The 13,084-nt window shown below is 37.0% G+C and overlaps 1 protein-coding gene across 3 annotated transcripts; it reads right to left on the reverse strand.

Moving 5' to 3' along the window:
• Positions 1 to 441: 441 nt before the first annotated feature.
• LOC144052598 (multidrug and toxin extrusion protein 1-like) lies at positions 442 to 12,238 on the reverse strand. Of its 3 annotated transcripts, none has more exons than XM_077566811.1 (18): positions 12,117 to 12,238; positions 11,718 to 11,888; positions 10,735 to 10,836; positions 10,595 to 10,663; positions 9,817 to 9,965; positions 9,697 to 9,739; positions 9,020 to 9,064; positions 8,855 to 8,952; positions 8,160 to 8,257; positions 6,514 to 6,627; positions 6,381 to 6,448; positions 6,202 to 6,310; positions 4,514 to 4,589; positions 2,635 to 2,704; positions 2,434 to 2,566; positions 2,269 to 2,363; positions 1,685 to 1,718; positions 442 to 819 (listed from the first exon to the last, which is right to left on the reverse strand). In XM_077566811.1, the coding sequence occupies exons 2-18, from the start codon at positions 11,844 to 11,846 to the stop codon at positions 593 to 595; spliced, it is 1,659 nt and encodes a 552-aa protein (XP_077422937.1). In that variant the 5' UTR covers positions 11,847 to 11,888; positions 12,117 to 12,238; the 3' UTR covers positions 442 to 592. The 3 variants fall into 3 exon arrangements, with proteins under 3 accessions (XP_077422937.1, XP_077422936.1, XP_077422938.1); XM_077566810.1 differs by having other exon boundaries at positions 11,718 to 11,869; positions 12,117 to 12,236; XM_077566812.1 differs by having other exon boundaries at positions 442 to 816; positions 11,718 to 12,230.
• Positions 12,239 to 13,084: the final 846 nt, after the last annotated feature.

The following is a 13,084-nucleotide window of genomic DNA, read 5'->3' on the forward strand; positions in this document are numbered from 1 at the left end:
TCCCCTCATTCCCTTTAATACAGTGCAGAGAGCTGCGCGCCCCACATGGCATGTAGATGCAGATGGGTGTGTGCAAAGTACATTTAAAAGGAACTGCAAGATCACCACTTGCGGAGGATGTAAGATTGGCCGCTGTGGATGGTCACCTTCCACCCCCGATGGTGCTTCCGTGTATGACACAAACTCCACTCCATCCATTGCATGGGGGTGATTGTACTTAGAAGTGAAAATAATGTTAATATGTATCAACTTTGGCAAACTAAAGTGTTATTTGTAGAGTCATGCATTTTTCCAAAAATAAATAAATAAATAAACTGGAGGAGGCGACTGGACTACTCAGGTAATCAATGGAATAATCGATAGGATAATCAATTCTAAAAAGATTTGTTAGTGGCAGTCTTAATATAAGTATTTCATTTTAAATCAAACGAATTTCAAGGGTTAAAATATATATTTTATTATACTAACAAGTCATATAAATAAATAAAAATATGCAGTAAACGAAACTAAAAACGTGTAGGAAAAAAAAACTTAAAACAATTCCGACTAATCCTACTGTACTTCAATTGAGCGCCGTAGACTGACAAATGGATCATGTGACAAGGTGGTTGGTCAACAGCAGGTTCACCACAATCCCGGCAACCAGAATAACAAGCATGAGGGCCACAAGAAGACTTCGACGCAGGATTAAATTTCTTTGGTCTGCAGCGCTCAACGTCTCTGCCGCCTCCGCCTCCTCCTCCTCCTCCTCCTCCTCTTCTTCCTCCTTCTCTTCAGCGAGCAACAGCTCAAGCGCATCGCTTTGATGCTGCCGGTCTGCTATCATGGAGGGGAAGCGATGAGTCAAAAATTATAAGCATTACGATTGCTTTATCTTTCAGTAGATTTTTTTTTGTTGTTGTTGCTTTGGGGGATGTTTTTTTTTTTTAAATACTGTATATATTTATATATATATTTACTTGTAACCCATTAAAGCCGAGAGTGCACCTGCGCTCTTCTCTCTTTAAACCCGGGAGAGCGGATATGTCATTTTGTTGTGTTTTGACCAATTCTTGGTTTCTTCGCCGATGAAATGCATCGGAATATGCACGATAGAGTGACGTAGGCGTTTATGTTTGACGCAGATTCGCTGGAGTTATTAAATAAATGACGCGATTGACGACGGCGCGGGAGGAATTCGAATCAGTGTAATGAGTCGACAGTGACATACTGTTAAGAAATATCTTTGTAGACGATGATGTTGAACACTTTGACGGCTTTGAAACGGAATGGACGACCAATAATTACGCCGGTTCCCCGAGGTTATTCAAACTACGCTCCAGTGTTGAAAGTAAATATATTTTGATTTATACACCCGCAGATGCGACATTTGTTTGTTGATTTAAAAAAATATATATATTGAAGGTTTATGTGAACGCCACAAATGTTTGTTAATTTAAAAAATATATACATATTGAAGGTTTATGTAAATGTGAAATGTTTGGAATTATGTTTCTATCTGCTTCAGGAGCTGAGATATCAATTATTTTTAATATTGTTGAATTTCCATGAAAACTTGAGGTTTTCGGGGGTGACTCAAAAGTCACCCGTAGGTTTTAGAGGCATGTTTTGCCAGGCGCTTTAGGCCTTAATGGGTTAATGTTTTATTGATGGATATTTAAAAAAATAAGTTTTTGCATCTTACCTGAACTCCTGCTAACACCGGCTCTAAGCTGTGCCTGGGGAACAAGAAATAAATGAATGATAAGAAGAGGAAGAAGCAAAAGAATGTGGCCGTGAATTGAGATACGAGTAACCCGAATTCGAGATTTAAACTAAACAGATAATTACACGTTGTGCTTTTAAAACAACTACATAGCTTTGCATTATTAGCCAATTTAGCTTTATGCTAACAACAAAGTAAAACACCTAAGACAAGCTAACAAATAGCATTAGTGTCTAGGTGTTATAAACCATTAAGTAATAAATTGAACACAACTGATGGACAGCAGTAGGAGCAGCTGTTTAAATCTTTACATTCTGTTTAATTATGCCGTTACCGTATGATTTCGTACTACAACATTAGAGTGCTATTTTTCTTATTAAAAAAAAAACAACTTTTTTTGTTGAGTCTGGAATGGATTAATGGCATTTTCACTTATTTCAATGCAGAGATGATTTGCGGTACAAGTGCTTTGAGTTACCAGCATGGTTACTGAAAAATGTAACTCATATCTCAAGGTAGCTCTGCGCATAAACTTTGCAGACAAACGATTGTTATAGCATTACCTCATGTGTAACTTTCTCCCAGTTCACCCTTGTCAAGTAGACCAAGAGGAAGCAGCATTGCAGAGACAAAGAGGAACATAAACCAATCCACAGACCTGCAAACAGCAATTCATTGAAGACGGTGAAGCATGTCAAAATCATCCAAATCATAGGAAAAGGACGAACCCTTGATTCCTAATTTGGCTGCAAACATCAGCGGCACTCCAAGAGGTAGACACACCCCATAATAACCCAGAATGGTGCACAGCGCTCCGACTTTCTGCTTGCCCATTCCTCTGATAATCCCCCCCGCGGTCGCCTGTGAAAACACGCTCAGCAATGTTGCAAATTCATAATTCAATATTAAAATATGTTTAACACGCTTACTGCAGTTCCATCCATCATGATGAAGGGAGCATAGAACAGCATAACCTCAGTGACCTTTTGCTGTATTTGTCTGTTAGAAACACAAGGACACTTTCAACATGATAAGCGGAATATTAATGACATTACAAATGATAATAATAATAATAATTAATGTGAAGACTTAGCTGGTTATTTATGATAACCTCCACATTGCATAATAGATGTCAACAAAGATGATAGACATAATCCACAATTTGAAGAAGTCCACGGCACTCTCGGTAATGTGTAAGCCATATATTTAATGTGATAGGTCCTGTAGTCGGTTATTCATAACCAGCAGCATACACAAAAGAAAAAAACTTGAAAACAGTAAAAAATAAATGAATAATAAGTCTATATCAGGTTTTTGTGACAAAAATTGGACCAAGCTACCAGGTATATCGTTTCAACGCTTTTCCCACCATGTGACCTTTAACCTGTACAACTCAATTAAATTAACAACTCCTAACAAACCCAATATATCAGCTGTTCATATAAGCTTTTCCTGACTTTTTTTTTTTTTTAGCTACCAGAAGCCTGAAGGTTTCGTACTAATGGTTTTTGAACCTGCTCAGAATTCCCTGCACCTTGACCAAAGTCCCACTTCCAGCCTCAAAGTATGATGCGGCGACCACCATGCTTTACTGTGCACGGTACGGTACAGCAAAGAATATGGTATGGTGTTTTGGTGATGAGCACTGTTGTGATCAGGGTTATAGTTTTGGATTTTTCTTTATAGTTAATTTTCATTCGCTTTGACTTAAAAAAAAAAATTTTATTCAGTGAATTTTACTCAGTTTTTTACAAAGTTTTTATTACCGGTAGTTTTGCTTTTTATTATGAATGCCATATTTGTAGGGGAAAAAAACCCGCGACTTTTAGTAGTGTATTGTGTAATAAAACAAATTCCCGCCTTTTCTCCTTTCTTTTTTCTGTATGGTCGTACAGTAATACCGAAATAAATATTTTAAAAATAAGCCTTGAAAACTCATGTGTGAAATTAATTGACAAAGACAATCACTACAATTATAGTTAGTTTTATAAACATAAAACATAGTTTAAGTTATTGTATTTTAAAAAGTGTATATATATATATTATTTATTATTTCTTTCTTTCTTTTTGTTAACCACAATAACCTTGGCTGTGATGGAATTGTGACCATTAACCTTTGGTTTCATCGGATTACAACACATTTTCCCTCATAAACTTTTATATATTGATTTTATTTGTAGTTGGTGCTTGGGGTCGAAATAGGTGCGGGCAGGGAATGCCACCAAGGAACAGGAAGCGGGAAAGCAAACGCATAATTAAGAAAAAAAAAAAGGACAAATGAGAATACAGTTCTCGATGACATCATCCTGGATAACTTTTAATAACCTGTTGAGGCTGTAATCCATCATCATAAATGCTAAATACTATTTGAACTGTTCCTGCCCAGCAGCCATTTTGTCCCATGTGTTTTGTGGTGTTGCTTGTCCAAAATGGCAGACTTCCTGTCTCAGTTGGAGCCCGGCTTCTCCTTGAGACTTTACTTTTTATGTGGTTCAATAATTTAGTAATTCAAGCACTACTCAAAGTAGTTTTGTGTGTGTGTTTTTTTTAAATTATTATTTTATTTTTTTTACACATTCATTTTGCAATTCAAGCGCTAACACATCAAATGCTCGACCAGGTGTGTCTGAATTTCAATATCCGTGGATGTTAGTGAACCAAACACAACTACATAAGCACAGCTGCCAAGAGCAATAAGAAGTTAATATTGCCAAAGAATAAATCAGCCATTGCCAAGGTCAACATAATGGAGTGAGTGCACAATGCGTTTTCATATTCATTAAGATGCGTCATCAATGATATACTCACTCGTCATATGTGAAGATATAACCAATGTGATGCTTCAGGCTCCCAAAAATGAGCGTCAAACATACAGCGACTGATGCTGAGGAGAAAGGTGGCAAGTTCAATCCATTTTGCGAATACAAACTGTACATACAAGTCATAGCTACCATCTTGAGATTACACTGCAAAGATGCATCTTAAAAAAAAAAAAAACAGTCATGAGAGGATGACAATATTGCTAAGTATGGTTTCTGAAAACAAGTAAACATTGTTACACTTAAAAACAATGATGTAGTGTATTTATTGTTATTTGTATGTTTTTATTATTTTTATTTATATGTATTTATTTTACACGACGGCATATTAGGACCACATATTAATATATATTTTTTAAAGGGCGGGGGCAATATTCCGAGAAAAAAACTTTTTTTAAATTTCAAATAAGGAGATAATGGCTTTAACCATATTATGTTAATTAAGCATTTGCATTTTGTCACTGACAGTACCCAATGCTTCAAAGACGCCTCGCTTTGCAAAGGTTCACACCCTGAGGATCAGGCATTTACATTAATTTGTTAAAATAAATATTTACTTATAAATTTATGTTTGCTATTTTTTTGTTTAAGTAGCTAAGTTAATGTGTCAAATCTGCTGCTCTCCGTCATTCACTTGCATTTACCTAAAGTATGCTAGCTTCTGATTGGTTAATGTTTAATCAGCTGATAGTGGATCAGGAAGTGTTGTCGCTCTAGCTGCTGTGTATGACGAGTAAAGTTTAAATTAAGAATGAATCTATCTCCATTCTGCCTTTTCATTTCATAAACAGTGTCCAACTAACCACCAACGAATCCTCACATTAGACTATAGCTACGCTACGTGTATTTCTCGCAGTTTGAGTCGTAAATTTGCAATTTTTTTATCGCAAATTTAAAAGCTTGTTTTGTTTTTAACTCATTCACTCACAGCCATTTTCACTGATGCAACCCCCTTCGCTCGCGGATGTTTTACTGGATTTTGAGTGATTTTGCAAGGCCCACAGAATATTGCAAATTTGCGACTTTATAGAGTTGCAAAAAAACATTTCTAGGAATATTGCCCCCCAAACCCTCTAAAAAAATATATTTAGATGTGGCCCTAATAAGCTAATGTAATTTTATTTTACAAATATTTTTTTATTTATATTTGTATATTATTTATTTTAGTCTATTTATAACAAAAATAAGTAGATCTGTACTAAGGAAAATAGCCCAATTTTTTTTTAAACACTTGTATAGAAAACTGTTCTAATCAATTATTGGTTAATGCAATCATCACTCCCTTATTTTAAGTTTAACTTACAATAACAAAAGCTCAATAACAAGTTATAACAACATAATGAGATATTAAAGTAAAACATTTTAAACAAGCAGCACATGCAAATATTGCCCAGTAAGAAAAAAATCTTCAGACAAAGAACAAGCATATTTTGGCCCTGGTTTGAGATACTGAAACGTGAGAATGTAGTTTTTGCATTAGTATCACATATGATGAAAAGATCCATACCCGCCACCAGTGCATCCCATTGATATGAAATCCGGCACGCATGTTCATCCTGACAGGACGCACGAAAATTGGTAAGAGTAAAGTGAAGAGAGTAATGTAGTGCTTCTGGCGTGTGGCTTGGTTGGCGCAAGCAATTGAGAGACAGAAGAAGTGTTTGCAGTCGGGCTAACCTGCAACCAACGCGGTCAGTTTTGCAGACAACTTGGCCAGCTGTGTGTCTCCCGCTCCCAGAGCATTTCCCACCCTGACAGAGCCCGCCACAGCGACGCCCAAAGGAAACTGACAGCAAAGAACAACATTAGTAGTCACTCATTGTCGAGATCTGATCAAAGTTCGGAGTCTAAATCACCATGTACGCAGCGCTGGAGAGTTCATAGAGGACCGACTGAGCTCCAAGTTCGACCTCACTTATGAGACCTGTCCAGAGAGGGTAAAAATTATTTTATTTTGAATTCAGCCTAAAAATGCGTTAGTTGAAGTACCGGCTAGAAGGATGGCGATCTCGAAGGTCCAGCACTCCACGCACAACATGACCATGCTGGGGATTGCCAAGTGTATGTATGAGCCCCAGTCCCGCAGGCAATCTTTGGACCAGCCTGCAGAGAAAGTCAGAGTACTTTAAATGGATTGATTTATTTTGAACTCATTCCCTCCCAGCCATTTTCACTGAAGCAACCCCCTTCGCCCCCAGATATTTTACTGGATTTTGAGTGATTTTACAAGGCCCACACAATATGCTGTTCTATTGCTATAAAAACATGGAACCAACAATTCTTGTTAACTGGAAAAATAAACAAACTCTGAATATCGACCAATGGTCTAACCTCCTCATAAATCACATTTTAATGGAAAAAATATCTGCCTCAAATAAAAACCAAATATCAAAATTTATAGAAACATGGTCTACGTATATAGAATTTTTTAACCTAATTCTGGTTACTTAATACTGCCTGTTAGCGAGAGCCACCACATTGTGATAACTTACATTGATGTTTCTGCATTTGGCAATTTATTATTATATTATATTATTAGTATGGGATTTTTTTTAATATGTTTTAGGTGAACTAATGAATACACACACACTCGCACGCACGCACATACACATACTCACCCACATACAAAAAAAAAAATATATATATATATATATATATAGATATTAAATTTTTTTTTTATAAAAAATAAAAAAAAGGAGAGCAATGATGATGTCAAAAAAAAAAATATATATATATATATATATATATATATATATAAAAATAATTTTTAAAAAAAGGAGAGCAATGATGACATGTCAAATCGAATGAACAATACTGAGCTCTCCAGAAAAAAAAAAAAAACATGGACCCGACTAAAAGATTAGTCTCTTCTTTCGTTAGGAAAAAAAAAGTATATTTGTATCTGTTTCCGTTTTGCAGCAATTAGTATTAGAATATACTGTAGCTAAGTTTCATAATTATTCACAAACCAGTTGAAAACAATGGGGAAAAGAGCTTGTTGCAACATGGCCCTGGTTGATCTCTTATACCCTGCTGCCACCAGCTGGCCGATTTTTGTAATAACTACCATTGCTTTGCATCCTCTCCAGGTCAGAGGCTGCATCAAAGCCTTCTGTATGATCTAGCATAAAAAAAACTTTTCTTTTTTTTAAATAAAAAGTATAAATAAATTTTGGGGACCATGGCAATATTTAAAATAGAACGTTTTTATTAGTTGTAGGGAGCAAATGAGTTAAATACAAAATTTAATCACACTACACTGGTCTTCTTTTCAGAATTTCCTGTTGTACAACTGGGTTAAAGATAAGCCAAATTGTGTGATAAAGCTAACCCAGCCTGGGTCCGAAAGGGACTAAGCCAATGCTGGGTCATTTATACCCAGTGTATTTGGTTGAGGACATGACTCAGCACGGTTGGGGAAGATTTTGATCCACAGGGGTAAAAACTACCCAATCTGCTCAAGTGTTTTTAGTGTATATTTAGCTCCTTGTTGTTTTTTTTCTTGTCAGGTGACTTAATATTACATTTCTTAATCTTCAACAAGTCTTGATTTAAGTCATATAAAAGCGCCCTTCTCAAGGAACCCTTGGCGGACATCAATACGATACATTTCCATCACATTACGTTTCACTCACCTCCCCAAGTGGCCTTGTGAAGACCTTTCCACAAGATGTAAGTGAAGAGAATGACAGCCATGAAAAACCGTGACACGGCGTGGGCAAGAGCAGAACCTCTGTCAAGGATATTTGAATTTGACGGTGCAGAAATAAGTCAAATGTAAACATTAAGAATGAAAGAACAATGTCAACTTTGCCTATGAATGTCATCACACACAAGACTTATCTATGGAGAGTGATCAACATTTGCCGTCATGCTCTGCTCACACACTTTCAGCAAAGCTACAATCCCTTGCAATTAAGCGTCACATCTGTCTAGTACTCTGTAGTGATGGACACAATCTCTCAACGTTTGTTTTTAAAGGATCTCTGGATAATTGACAGCATTGAGTGTAAAAATGTGATTTCAAACCAAAATGAAAGACTTCTTGTAATCTGTTTAATTATTACTAGTTGAGATTTTAATTGTGTCTTTTTTTTTCTGCTTGTAATCGACATGTTCACCAAATTTCATGTTGATTACTAGTGAAACTGGCTTTGTTGGCGGACCTTGGGGGAAAAAAACACTGCAGGGTGCTGCCAAGACAAATTTTGTTCACACCCATGACCAACCAGTTTTTCCAGTATGAAATAAAAAAAATGAATCTATAATTGATTAGTAACAAGTTCAACAACAGAGAAGTAAAAAAAAATATGCAATGCCTGATACTCACACGACTCCCCAGTTTAATACAAAGATAAAGATGTAGTTTAGGAGGGTGTTGAAGAGATTGACCACAAAGCCCGTAATCACTTGTGGCCAGACGATCCCCTGAAAAAGATGATCAAGATGGTTTGATAGGTTTATATGCTGTCAGTTCGGACTCAGTTTAACTTACCTGGTTTTGCAAGTATCTCGATTGCAGCTCATACAGGAATGCAGCCTGTAAATAAAGATCTACGTTTTATTGAACATAACTATTTCATAAGTCACTTACTGTGCCACAAAATGACCACTAGAGATGTTAATACAGCACGTTTGCAACATGTGCCACAGCAAAACCCCACACTTTTATTCGGGCTAAGAGACTGCAGGTGCTGCGGTTTTGGTTAGCAACACAGTTTAAATGAGCACAGTGGTGAACTATTAAATGTCCACGTGTGAGCATAAGAATCTCTGAGCTGAGATACTTTTACCCATCCATCCACTTTATAAACCGCTTATCCTCATTGGGGGCCAAGGAATCAGATTCGAACCCACAACTTCAGAATTGCAAAGTAGATGTGATAACCACTTGGCCACTATGCCGCCAGACTTAGGCTGGGTTTACACCTAAGGATTTTTAAAATCTTGAAAGATTTTTTTTTAAATCTTTGGCAGAAGCACACAGAATTTTTTTTTTTCAAAGGTATTACATAGATTTGGTCATATTGTGTGTGAGGTGCTGCGATAATCTCAACACAGCACCACCGATGTTACACGAAAAGTCCGGTGGCAGTGTACTGAATTTCTTCACCAGGATTATCATTATTCAGGATGGAGGTTGTCGTTTCTGTTAACTCCTTAAATACTCACAGGAAGTGACGGCATGAAGATCTTCACGTACAACTGAGACAAACTGAGGAGCACACAATCAACACAAAAGTGACATTTTTAAAAAAGCTGAGAGAAGAAGAAACACTGTAGTCTGCTGACCTGGCAACCTCCGGTTCTTGTCCCAAAACCAGCAGAATGGACTCGGTGTTGATGAGCAAAGCCCAGCATGGGAAACATGTCAGGATGAGGATGAGGATCGCCCTCTGCAGGATCACCCCAACTCTCTGAAGATTGCCAGCGCCATATGTCTGACACAAGAGAACTTTTAATAGTTGACAACTATTCAAACACTGTTTTCCTCTTTGACCACGAGTCTCAATGTCATGATTGTGCATCAGTCTCTACCAGAGGCAGCAAATCCAGGTCCAGAAAGTAAAAACCCTGCCACAGTTTGGCTTTAGCCCCAGGTGCTAGCTAGCACACTAGCTAGCTCCCCGGGTGCTTGTTTACTTGCTAGGGAGCTAGCTAGTGTGCTCGCCAGCACACGGGGCAAAAGCCAAACTGTGGCAGGGTTTTAACTTTCTGGACCTGGATTTGCCATCTCTGGAGTCTGGACACTACAGTGGACAGAAATTTGAAAGACTTGACTTAAGTCATTCTGGGTACATTTAAAATATTTATTTATTTTTGTAATATACTGTGCCTCTTGTTTTTGTTCAAGTTAATACCTCTCATTCAACTCAACTTTATTTATTAATAACTTTAAAAACAACCATAGTTGTATACAAAGTGCTGTAAATAAAGAAAAATCAGGTGGCCCAGACTTTAGATGTTAGTTTATGGGATTACACATGAGTGTCTTCTATAGGGACTACTGTGACAACACACAACTTTGGCATCAAGACTCATGCATGTAGAATTGGTAGAGTTCTCATACCTGAGAAATCAAAGTATCACATGCTGATGCCAGTCCTGCACCGATGGATATACCTGTGACATTCACAACCTGTGGATGAAATGAGAACATGTCCATGATGTGCATGTAAAAGGCTAATGGTGGTATAACATGACACTTACAGCTGTGGCCAGAGCCACTGCGTCCAGTTGTACCCTTCCCAAATGACCACAGAATGCGGCACTGACAAAACCCACAGAAATCACCATGAGCTGTGTCAGACTCTGTAATGGATGAAAGTTATTAGTAGGGGTGTTAAAAAAAATTGTTTCTGCGACATATCGCGATATTACCGTGCACAATTCTCGTATCGATTCAATATGCGGCCAAATAGATTTTTAAACATCAATATTTAATGGAAATATACAACAAAACATCTTACTTGAGGTTAGATTTTAAACCAAGAGTGACATCTAGGAGTGAAAAAAATATCACAGGTGCTTCATAAAGCTTCATTTGTCTGTCTGTCTGTCTGGTTAGCTGTTTAGCTAGCTAGCTAGCTAGCTGGCCCATTTAAACCAAGAGTGCAATCTAAAGGAGTCAAACAACATCACAAGTGTTTCATTAAGCTTCATTGTCTATCACTATTGATTAGTATATTCAAAATTTTGAATAAAAATAAAAAAATCGCAAGAATCAACTTATAGATTTTTTTAATGATTAATAGGTATTTCATCGAATCGTGACCTATGAATCGTGATACGGATCGAATCGCCAGGTACGAGGCAATTCCCACCCCTAGTTAGTAGGCTTAAAAACCTCGGTTTGGCTTTCAAACAAGGATAAAAGTAGGGTAGGGGTTTCAAAGAGTTATGTTTAGTTTCAGTTTTGGGTCTTAATTTAAGGTTAAGATTCAGGTTTCAAGATAGGGTTTAGACTGAGGTTTCAAATTATGGATTCAAGTGAGAGTTAGGGTTTCTAGCTAGAGTTAGGGTTTAAGTTATGGGTTAAAAAAAAGTTATGATTTCAAATTAGGGTTTCAAGATTGGTTAAGGTTTGTAAACCTGGACTGGGGTTTCAAATTGGGTTTGGCAGCTGAGTTGTCTTTTCCGGTACGTTACATTGTGCTTCGCTATAAATTATTGTCATGGTTTGTCAGACTTACCGCAGGCACAGCCAACACTACCAAGTTTTTTAGTTCAGCCTTGAAGCCGACGGGAAGTAAGCAACTCATACTCCGGTGAAAAGAAGCTTCTCTCCATGGGGAGGAAGATGAGGAAGATCTTTCCATCATTATTTTCACAAAAACGTTTTCACCTGCAAAAGAGTTAACGGTCTGCAAAAAGATTTGTGAGCCGTCGACACGGCACCGGGTGAGAAGTTAGTCCATGCACTAACTATCCATGTTGACGATATAATTTTTTTTTTAAAAAAAATGAATCAAGCAATAAAATGCTAAAACGATCAAGTATAATGATCAAACTTATACGTGGTCTGCCATGTTGATCCAAAAACAGTTCCAGACTGGGGACCTCTTCGAAAAGTCATATCTCCTAATTCCTACCTTTCCTTTGTGGGTGACGTCATCAGTAAAGCGAGATGTCAAGGTGCTTCCTTTCAAACATAAGTAAGGACATTCTTGTTTCAAATGACGCGTCTCCTTACTGACGTCATTGTGCGACGGCGAGTATTGGTGACGTAAGTGTTGTTTGTGGACTATCGCTGCAAATCGACAGTTTTACTTTGAACATATATTGTTTTGCTTTGTTGACTATCTACTTATTCTGTTATTCGCTAACCATGTACAAATGTTAATTTACTATTTCGAAAATCTATCATTTGCATTATTCGAAATGACGTCAAAAGGGCCATTAACTCAACGAATACAATAACAAGGCATTCAAACATTGACTCTTTGTGCACTTTCTGTATTTTCGCACTAGTCTGTCGTTTAAACTTGTTAATGACACTAATTCTCTTGCTTGCTTGCTTTTTTATGTCATTTTTCATCTCACTAAAAATCCTCACACGTTTTTGCATTGCACAATATTTTTTTGTTTACAGCTGTTGTTTTTCCGTTTGGCTAGCTAGTAATGTTGGTCATACAATGAGTGAGGCAATTTTTTTATGTCGACATTTGATAATGTTCACTAAGAATGTTTCTTGATGCATGTTTGGCTGTACTTTTTATTTTATTTACTAGTCGGTTAACTACATCGGTAGCACAATTGTGTGTGAACACTACTACTGTTCCCTTGACAGTTATTGTTGATTTGTATGAAAAATTGATTGCTGATTGTTGCCAAGTTTGTATGTCTTACTGTTTCATTCATTCATTCATTCCAAAAAAAAATAGAAGTCCAACTACCCTTTCTTCCGAGTTCCGATTATAACTTCCGAGTCATTTCTTACTGTCTGCATTCTGCCAGGAGATGGAGATATTGTATCTTTTTTTTTAAACCACTCCTTGCATTTCAGTGCCGCTATATTGTATTTAATTTCTTTGAAAGCTAATTATTTGAACGCACACTT

This window comes from Vanacampus margaritifer, chromosome 5 (assembly GCF_051991255.1).
Source record: "Vanacampus margaritifer isolate UIUO_Vmar chromosome 5, RoL_Vmar_1.0, whole genome shotgun sequence".
Taxonomy (NCBI): domain Eukaryota; kingdom Metazoa; phylum Chordata; class Actinopteri; order Syngnathiformes; family Syngnathidae; genus Vanacampus; species Vanacampus margaritifer.